Below are 10,550 nucleotides of genomic sequence, written 5' to 3'. Positions count from 1 at the left end.
TTACTGATGTCAGAGCATTTAAAAAATTCCAACAACCTTTTAATCTAGTAACTGATTTGGCCTATATTGCCAGGACAGCTAAAAGGGCAGAAAACACCATGCTAAAAGAAGTGTCTAATCAACAATTATTTGGCTTCCTCTGCAAGTTGGTATGGCTTGTCTCCCACTGGGGAATCAGAAGGCAGATCTTCTAGCTGTGACTGGTAACACAAATCACAGTCCCATGTACTGGGAAAGGTGCAGCAGATGCTGCCCGGGGCTTTCTTGTGCTGCTGCCCTAAAATACGGAATTCTGGAGTATAACGTTGACCCAACAAAGCAGCAGCACCGCCACCAAAATGGGCTTTGACTCTCTACAAATCGGTTTCTCAAGGGCTGGCACCCTCAGATTCCTATCAGACCCTTCATTCCCCACTGCTTGCTAACATCAGCCATCCGGGCTGCCTTCATGGAGATGCTGCCGAATTTTAGAGATTTTTTGTAGCACCCCAGCGTATCCCCAAGAAGGAGCTGCCACTGCTATGGCACCTTTAATACTTTCCTTACCGGCAAAGAGCAATTTGCTTCACAGAGAGAGACAGAGAGAGGGAGAGAGAGAGATTATTTTGGGTAGCAGAAAATGTGTAATCATGTGTCTTCACTAGTTTGACTGAATGTAAAAGCCATGCCCTAGACATGTGAGGAGGAAAACCAGAGATAAATAGATGTTAGGCATAGAGGTAGAAATAAGACATGTACAACTAGAGACAGCCACATATTTATCCCACCCCCTTAGAGCTGTGGTAAAGAGGAGTATTTTCCTCCAAGTGCTGGGTTGGCAGCCTGCCGCAGCCCACTGCAATATCCAGCCCTTTTCTCAGCTCCGCGGGGTTTGGAAGAATTTGCTTAGGCCAATAGACTTTTCGGGTGGACGCTGCGAATTCCAGCTTTCTGAGAGGAAGGAAGCACTGATAAGGATTCTTTGATTTCCAGACTGCGGGCAAACGGAAGAGGAGGAAAAGCCCTCCCAGGAAGGAGACTGGGGAGACAGGGAAGAGAAGCCGCAAGCGGGCTGGCAGCGCGGAGTGTCCCTGCGGCCAGCCGCGCCAGCCGCGCCAGCCAGCGGGAGGCCCCTTTCCGTGCGGGCAGTGCCAACGGTGCGCAAGCTCCTCCTCCTTCTGCTCCCAGCTGCCCCTTTGGCCTAAAGCACGCTGACCCTTTCCAAAGGCACCACAGGGCAAGCTGAGGCCACTTGCAGGATGGCCCCTGGCAGCCCTGCTCAAGCTTACAGCCCACTTGGAACCCAAACAGCTTCGTTCAAACCCAGCATTCCCAGTGAAACCTTGCCATGCCCCAACAAGACACAGTTCATACAAGCAGGAACACATGCATCAAAGCTTGCTTTGCTGCTGCTGATCCAATTAAACCTAGGATGAAGCAAAAGGAGGAAGACATTTCAAAGAATTGAAACCAGAAAGATCAGACTCATGGTGCTGATCAATTTAATAAATACGTAACAGCCTGAAAAGATGGAAATTCTTCCAAAAAGGGAGATCTCGGCGCTTGGCTTAATGGTGTGTATGAAGTTAACAATGGATGGTTTGTTTCCTGTCTTCCAGGGAGTTTGAATCCATCAAGGAAAGGAACAAGCACAGGAGAAGACATCGCCCACGCAAGGATGCACAGCCTCTCCCCAAGAAGAAAAGGCCAAATTAGCCCTGCATTTGCCCCAGGCTAGCAAGAGTTAGGCGTCAAGAGGACCAGATAGAAATAAGATTGTTTTTCAAGGTTTTAGGATTCTTTATTCTTCTTTTAGTTTACCTGTTAGGAATCTCTCTGTTTATTAGTTAAGATACATTAGAATTTTAAAGATGTATTAGTAGTGTTAGATTTAGCAATAAATGTAAAAGGTACGGTGTATGTTATGCTTCAACTTTCCCCTTTTTGTCTTTGTTGAGGCACGATCTGTCTATATCATTAAACCAAAGTTTGTTCCATTTTGCCTTCTTGTCTGTATTACATTCCTGGAGGCAGTATTCCTTACATTTTCTTGGTGTTGCACGCACGGCATTTGCCCTGAGAGAGCAATGGGGGCACATGAGTCCCCCCCAGGCCCAGCCCCTGGCTCAGCTGGCAGCACTTCCAGAGGCGTGTCCCCATTACTGCCAATGAAATCATGGTGGAGCTTCCTCCTTTGACTCCTGAACATCTCAGCTGGGAGTGGCTGGGGAGGCTTTGCTGAATTCAGTGCACAGGATCTAAAGGAGTGCTCTTGTCTCACTGTACTTGCTGGGATAAAAGTAGCGGGTTGAGGCCTTTTTGTTGCCCAGCAACATAACTTTGTTTCATTTCTGGGGACAGATGGACTTGAGCACCCTGGAGGACTTTTCTAACCTCTCTGATTCTAGAAAAGAAATATCCACATGCACCACAAAGACACCAGGAGTTCAGATTCAGTTTCCCTTTAAAGGACCAGGCTCTGAGCCTCCAGTAATGTCCTTAGCTAAAGCAGAGCGGCTGTGAACCTGATCCTCTCACTTCTCACAGCTTTGGTATTTGCGCCAAAGAAGAATCCAAGTCACTCTTTTACCGAGCCCAGCAAATGGCTCTGCCTAGCAAGGCTTTGGCAGCAGGGGCTGTGGAGGATGGCGAGGGGGCGAGGCAGGGGGGAATGGCCAGGCTGCTTCTGGGAAGTGACCAAAGCTTGCCCTTGCCTGCTGGAGCCAGTGCAGGTGGGATCTGGAGCCTACAAAGTATCTGCCTTGCAGTGGGCCTCGTTCCAGATGTTTTCCCAGCAGGTGGCTGGCGTGGGTGTAACATGCAGGCTGGGAAGGAAGCAAGATTTGCTTTTGCTTAAACCTTAGGCAGGAAAGCAGTACAAGTGTCTGGGTTTTGCCATATCTGGCACCTAAGTATTCAAACAAAGGTGAAGGCCATTAGTGTGGAAAAGAAATTCTCTTGGTGTTACTTCCTTAGAGGAATGCCAGAGTAGTAGAGATGAACATTCCCCCTTCTTCAAGGGAGCTGGAAGAGAGACCTAGAAATTCTGCATGACCTGTTGACTACAGCAATGCTGGTGCACTGCCCCAGTGTGTGTGTCCCCATCAGCTCCCCTGAGAAACATCCCGTTTCTCCAAGTTTCAGGGAAGGAGTGTTGAGGTGAGAGACCAGCTCAGCTGGCCAAAGGAGGGAAAACATCAAGTGACATTATTGGGCACCAGACAATTGAGAAAGGGGGCAGGATGAATGCCGCCACTTGGAGAGAAAGCTTTGCACTTGGTTCTGCATGGAACAATTTGCAAGCTCTAGCTCCTCTCAGAGCCAGAGGAGAGGCAGCAGCAGGAGTCCTCCTGGTTCTGCAGTGCAGGAAATGTGGAATGGACCCTTGGACAGAGCCAGCTCCTGTGCCTGTTCAGCTGCAGGCACCTTACAGAGAAGCACAGAGGAGAGCCAGAGCTGTCCCGGCTCTGCTTTTCCATGTCCAGAGGACTGAGGGGAAAAGCCCCAGTGGGGAGCTCCTCAGAGCAAACTTGCAGCAGAAGAAGTAGAAGGGGCAAAGGTGGCCTGTCCCTGTTTCTGTCCCATGGTTCCCCTGGGGTTCTGCATGGAATGTTGGGCTGTGCCCATAGCAACTGCCCTTGTCTGCTGCTCCTGCAGCCGTTGGTGGAACACTGGTGGAGCAGCGCTGGAGCAGCAGCTGCAGCATCTGCTCCTGGGCTGTCCCTCAGCAGCCACCTTCTGCACTCGGCGCCACAGCTGGCCTCTGCAGCGACATCCTCATCTCCTCGTCTGCCGCCAGGCATCCCCACAGCACTTTGGCACTGAGCAAGGTAAGAAAATCCCCGTGGGCCCCCAAAGCACTCACAGAACAGCAGGAGGCTCCAGCTGGCTCTGCCACCAACCACCACAGACACGGCGTATGGTCACTTTCCCCAGACGAGGTTGCACATGAAAGCAGGCTGCAACTTCTCCAGGAATAATGCTGCCTCCAGGGGAAATACAGACCTTTCCATAGAGGACGTAGGGAGCTGTCACGGTGCACTTGTAGATTCTCCTTTACTGATCGCCTGATTAGAAGTTCTTGGCACCCATTTAAGTCCTAAAACTACGTTGTGGTGACCCCAAAACCAACTGGTCATTCCGAAGGAATTCAGGGGTTCAGTGTCCACAAATCCTGTTACGCCCTCACTCTGGTCACACCTGCTGCAAAGCTTCAAAAACCAGAAGGACGGGACTTCTCCTCTGGGATGCCTGCCCATCAGAGCATGCAAGGAGTTTGCTGGGCTTGTCCTGCAATACTGGCTTTCATCCTCCAAAATGATCTGGTTGCAGCAATTCTTTTGTACTCACATACTTACATCACTTCCAGACACTGGAACAATATTCTATTTTCATAGCTTTTTTGATTTTTTTCCACCTGCCTTGCATCTCTTTTCCAGAGAGATATTGCTCTAGATTTGTCTGTGTTGTTCAATGTGTGTAGGGCTGGCTCTGCCTCACGGTCAGAGGCAGCTGTGAGATGCCCTCTTGAGTGGTGCTTCTCAGGAACACAATCACAGTATCACAGCATTTTCTGGGCTGGAAGGGACTCCCAAAGATTGTGGAGCCCAGCACCTGGGCCTGCTCAGGACAGCCTTAAGAATCCCAGCCTGTGCCCAAGAGCAGTGTCCAAAGACTTTTGGAGCTCTCTCAGCCTTGGTGCTGGGAGCCCTTCCCTGGGGAGGCAGTTCCAGTGCCCAAGCCCCCTCTGGCTGAAGAACCTTTTCCTTCCATCCAACCCAAGCCTGCAGTAGTGCATCTTCCATGCCTTTCTCTTGGCTCTTCTCACTGGCCCCAAGACTCACGGCACTCTAGTGCCTGCCCTTCAGCTTTCCTTCTTCAGGAAGCTGCAGACTGCTAGAGGGACCTGCCTCAGACATTCCAAGTGAAAAACACAGCAATGACACCTAATGGAGAGGAGCTGGGACAGAGGAGCTTGGGGTTTTCAGTGGTGAGGATGAGAAGCAAGGCTACCGACACATCTTGGCAGAATGAGTTTCATCTGGAGCGTTGTTTTGGTCTCTTTCAGGTGGAAAGGAGAGGCACAATGAAAAGGAAAGCAAGAGTCCTCACTAAGCCGTGAGTTTTGGCCTAGGGTTAAAGGACAGCAAACTTGAGGAATGGCGAACAGGACAACTGCTCTTTCAGAGTCAGGGTGGGATTGGTCCAAGGCTGTGGCTGCACACCAGGTGTCTCTTGACCACTTGCCTTTCTTACGTCCATCTCCTTCTTCCTCTAGACACATCAATGTTGGCAGTGACTTTCAGGCCGAGCTCCCCGAGCTGCAGACCGGGCCGCCAAGTGAGGATGAAGAGCCTGCAACCCTGGTCTGGAAGCCCTTGGAGGAAGACGACCCTGACATGGAAAAACCGGACAGAGGTAGCTGTCTAGCTTTCCTTCCACTCCTGAGATAGTCAGGCATGTAAAATGCTGGTTTTTGGGTAAAAAGGCAGCTTTTGGCAGGCTCTGCTTCTCTCCTTGTCATGCCCATCTTCCCTTGTGGAAGTGGTAGGCGTAAGGACAATGCTCTGCTTCTGCAGCAGAGCAGGAAAAAGAGCAGCTGTGCTGCTCTCCAAATGGGTCAGAGGCATGTGCCACTGGAAGAGGGGAGATTGGCCCCCACTCCTTATGACAAAAGCTGCTTGGAAGGGAGAGGCAGCACTAGGTGGGCCCTTGCTTCAGCTGCCCCTTGCTTTGCTCTCCCTTTCGTGCTCTCCAAGCTGCAGGCTTTAGCTCCTGTGCTTTCCTTCTGCCTTGTATGGCAAGCCTTCCACTTTGTTGGCTCAAGGCTGACTTTGGGTGGGTTTTTGTTGTGCTTGCAGTCAGAGAACTGTTGGACATGGCCAGCTCCCGTGGCCTTCCCGGGGCAGCAGCTCAGCTGGAGCTCGCCCTGCACTGCCTGCACCAGGCTCGCGGCAGCGTTCCGGTAGGAAGCGGCTGTTTGGGCGCGGGCAAGAGTGGGCAGGGAATTGATAAGGCCCGGGCAGCGGGACAGCCTTTCCTGCCTGCTCCTTGAAGAAGGGAGTTCACAAGCAGCAGAGCACTCGCTGCCTGCTGTGTCTCGTCCAGCTGCGGCAGAGCTGAGCCCAAATGGCTCCAGCAGGGACAAGATCTCTCCTGGAGGCAGCGGCGCAGGGTCCTGCAGCCTGCTGCCTTGAAAACCTCCTGGAGATCTGTGTTCTCGAAGACGTTTTGAGGGGCAATTCCCAGAAGCCTCAGTCAGCTGAGGCAATTTGGGGTGCAGGAGGAGCAAAATCATGGAGTTGGAGAGGAAAATGCTACCCTTGGGGAGCAGGAGCCACGGGCTGGGCAGCAGAAATGAGGGACTGGGAGCAAAGCACAATCTTTGACCCATATGAGAGCCAGTGGCCTGAATCCTCAGCTGAAGAGGCAAAGCGGCTGAAGGGCAGCATGGGTGGGGTTTGGCTCCTTTTTTGTGTTGTGGGGCAGCTCAAGACTTTTTCCCTTGCATCTTGCAGGAGGCTCTGGAGATGTTGCTCTCAGGGGGGCCTCCAACAGCTCAAGGCCATCCCTTGGCTGATTATCATTACGCAGGTAACCAAAGCCCAGCTTCTTACTTCACTGACACGTGCTGCCGTGCCCTTAATGGCCGTGTCAAGCATTTCTGCTTCAATTAGTTGTGCTTTAAACTAGCACAAGATCTCGCCTTCTCTGGGGATGGGGAAAGTACCAGCATCTACTCCTTCAGCTTGACTCGTTTTCCATGCTTTTTTCCCTGGGGAATGCCTGCTCTCGTCTTCATCACCTTCTGAGGGAGCAGACATGCACACACGTGAATGATGGCTGGTGCCAGCTTGCTTTCAGCAGCCAGTGGGATCTGCTTCAAGTGGCTAGAGGGATCAATTCAGCTGCTGCTTTTTCTTGCCAGGCTCTGATAGATGGACACCTGAGGAGAAGGAGGCCTTCCAAAAGGCTTTCCACACCTACGGCAAGGATTTCCATCTCGTCCAGAAGCAGGTAAAGCCACATGACATTCCTCACCTTGGCAGATCATCAGAAGGGACATGTTAATTATTGCTGGTACCAAATACTGCACCTATGTCCCTCTCTTCTCAAGTACCAAAACTGTTAAAGTAGTCACAGAACAGGACATGGAAGGCCTGCATGAAAATGATGATCCTGCCTCTGCAGCCCTTCTCTCCAGGCTCTTTTGGAAGACAAAGCTCTGTTCTGTCAGACTTGTCTCCCAGGTGTGCTGTTGCTTCCACAACACCTTGTGCTGGGATAACTGCAGTGAACAGGGCAAAGAAGAACTCTGCTAGGGGGACTTGGTGTTGATCTGTGCATTATATGTGTTACCACGTAGCATAAGACTCGGTTTATTACATTGCATAATGCCTCTCTGACTCCTGCATATTGATTTCATTTTACACCCTCCTCAATTTTCTCCATGACTTTAATTCCTACTTTACTCTGTATTCTCATTGTTCTCCAATGCACCCTACAGGATGGCCATTTCAGATTCCTTCTTTTGCTTTTCACAACAGATCCCAAGTAAGACCGTGGCACAGTGTGTGGAGTACTACTACTGCTGGAAAAAAGAGCAGAAACTTGCCAGCAGCACTCTTGCTCAGGTGAGTGGGAAGAAAATCCAGACATGCCAGCAGGGTCAAGAAACTGGCAGAAGGGCACAAACCCTGCTGCAAGCCATGCCAGACACCGCTTTGCCTGGCTCCCTTGGTCCCACGCAGCAGGAGAGGCGCAGCAGGTGCTGCCCGGGGCTTTCTTGTGCTGCTGCCCTGAAATACAGAATTGTGGAGCATAACCTTGACCAAACGAAGCAGCACTGCCACCAAAATGGGCTTTGACTCTCTACAAATCGGTTTCTCAAGGGCTGGCACCCTCAGATTCCTATCAGACCCTTCATTCCCCACTGCTTGCTAACATCAGCCATCTGGGCCGCCTTCATGGAGATGCTGCCAAATTTTAGAGATCTTTTGTAGCACCCCAGCGTATCCTCAAGAAGGAGCTGCTGGTGCTATGGCACCTTTAATACTTTCCTTACCAGCAAACAGCAATTTGCTTCACAGAGAGAGACAGAGAGAGGGAGAGAGAGAGATTATTTTGGGTAGGAGAAAATGGGTAATCATGTGTCTTCACTAGTGTGACTGAATGTAAAAGACATGCCCTAGACATGTGAGGAGGAAAACCAGAGATAAATAGATGTTAGGCAGAGAGGTAGAAATAAGACATGTAGAACTATGGATAGCCACGTATTTATCCCACCCCCTTAGAGCTGTAGGAAAGGGGAGTATTTTCCTCCAAGTGCTGGGTTGGCAGCCTGCCGCAGCCCACTGCCATATCCAGCCCTTTTCTCAGCTCTTCGGGGTTTGGAAGAATTTGCTTAGGCCGATAGATTTTTGGGGTGGATGCTGTGAATTCCAGCTTTCTGAGAGGAAGGAAGCACTGATAAGGATTCTTTGATTTCCAGACTGCGGGCAAACGGAAGAGGAGGAAAAGCCCTCCCAGGAAGGAGACTGGGGAGACCGGGAAGAGAAGCCGCAAGCGGGCTGGCAGCGCGGAGTGTCCCTGCTGCCAACCGCGCCAGCCGCCCCAGCCGGCGGGAGGCCCCTTTCCGTGCGGGCAGTGCCAACGGTGCGCAAGCTCCTCCTCCTCCTTCTGCTCCCAGCTGCCCCTTTGGCCTAAAGCACGCTGACCCTTTCCAAAGGCACCACAGGGCAAGCTGAGGCCACTTGCAGGATCGCCCCTGGCAGCCCTGCTCAAGCTTACAGCCCACTTGAAACCCAAACAGCTTCGTTCAAACCCAGCATTCCCAGTGAAACCTTGCCATGCCCCAACACGACACAGTTCATACAAGCAGGAACACATGCATCAAAGCTTGCTTTGCTGCTGCTGATCCAATTAAACCTAGGATGAAGCAAAAGGAGGAAGACATTTCAAAGAATTGTAACCAGCAAGATCAGAGTCATGGTGCTGATCAATTTATAAATGTATCACAGCCTGAAAAGACAGAAATTAATTCAAAAATGGAGATCTCGGCGCTTGGCTTAATGGTGTGTATGAAGTTAACAATGGATGGTTTGTTTCCTGTCTTCCAGGGAGTTTGAAACCATCAAGGAGAGGAATACGCACAGGAGAAGACATCGCCCACGCAAGGATGCACAGCCTCTCCCCAAGAAGAAAAGGCCAAATTAGCCCTGCATTTGCCCCAGGCTAGCAAGAGTGAGGGGTCAACAGGATTAGATAGAAATAAGATTGTTTTTCAAGTTTTTAGGATTCCTTATTCTTCTATTAGTTTACATGATAGGAATCTCTCTTTTTATTAGCTACGATATATTCGTATTATTCAAGATGTATTAGTAGTGTTAGATTTAGCAATAAATGTAAGAGGTTTTGTGTTTGCTATGCTTCAACTTTCCCCTTTTTGTCTTTGTTGAGACATGATCTGTGTTTATCATTAAACCAAGTTTGTTCCATTTTGCCTTTTTGTCTGTATGAAATCCCTGAGGCAGTGTTTGTTCCATTTCCTTGGTGTTGCACGCCTGGCATTTGCCCTGAGAGAGCAATGGGGACACATGAGTCCCCCCCAGGCCCAGCCCCTGGCTCAGCTGGCAGCACTTCCAGAGGCGTGTCCCCGTTACTGCCAATGAAATCATGGTGGAGCTTCCTCCTTTGACTCCTGAACATCTCAGCTGGGAGTGGCTGGGGAGGCTTTGCTGAATTTAGTGCACAGGATCTAAAGGAGTGCTCTTGTCTCACTGTACTTGCTGGGATAAAAGTAGTGGGTTGAGGTCTTTTTGTTGCCCAGCAACATAACTTTGTTTAGTTTTGGGGGACAGATGGACTTGAGCACCTTGGAGGACTTTTCTAACCTCTCTGATCCTAGAAAAGAAATATCCACATGCACCACAAAGACACCAGGAGTTCAGATTCAGTTTCTCTTTAAAGGACCAGGCTCTGAGCCTCCAGTAATGTCCTTAGCTAAAGCAGAGCAGCTGTGAACCTGATCCTCTCACTTCTCACAGCTTTGGTATTTGCGCCAAAGAAGAATCCAAGTCACTCTTTTACCGAGCCCAGCAAATGGCTCTGCCTAGCAAGGCTTTGGCAGCAGGGGCTGTGGAGGATGGCGAGGGGGCGAGGCAGGGGGGAATGGCCAGGCTGCTTCTGGGAAGCCGACCAAAGCTTGCCCTTGCCTGCTGGAGCCAGTGCAGGTGGGATCTGGAGCCTACAAAGTATCTGCCTTGCAGTGGGCCTTGTTCCAGATGTTTTCCCAGCAGGTGGCTGGCGTGGGTGTAACATGCAGGCTGGGAAGGAAGCAAGATTTGCTTTTGCTTAAACCTTAGGCAGGAAAGCAGTACAAGTGTCTGGGTTTTGCCATATCTGGCACCTAAGTATTCAAACAAAGGTGAAGGCCATTAGTGTGGAAAAGAAATTCTCTTGGTGTTCCTTCCTTAGAGGAATGCCAGAGTAGTAGAGATGAACATTCCCCCTTCTTCAAGGGAGCTGGAAGAGAGACCTAGAAATTCTGCATGACCTGTTGACTACAGCAA

The 10,550-nt window shown here is 50.5% G+C and overlaps 1 protein-coding gene across 1 annotated transcript; it reads left to right on the top strand.

The window, feature by feature from the left end:
- Positions 1–6,489: 6,489 nt before the first annotated feature.
- On the top strand, positions 6,490–8,557 carry LOC135293257 (zinc finger protein 541-like; the record flags this gene model as incomplete). Its single annotated transcript, XM_064407250.1, has 4 exons — positions 6,490–6,573; positions 6,908–6,996; positions 7,527–7,613; positions 8,471–8,557. Coding segments are annotated over exons 1-4 (327 nt in total), but the record flags the coding sequence as incomplete, so codon positions are not given.
- Positions 8,558–10,550: the final 1,993 nt, after the last annotated feature.

The sequence above is a fragment of the Passer domesticus genome, unplaced genomic scaffold, assembly GCF_036417665.1.
Source record: "Passer domesticus isolate bPasDom1 unplaced genomic scaffold, bPasDom1.hap1 HAP1_SCAFFOLD_96, whole genome shotgun sequence".
Classification (NCBI taxonomy): domain Eukaryota; kingdom Metazoa; phylum Chordata; class Aves; order Passeriformes; family Passeridae; genus Passer; species Passer domesticus.
Note: the sequence above shows the minus strand (reverse complement) of the source record. Positions and strands in the feature narration are given on the sequence as shown.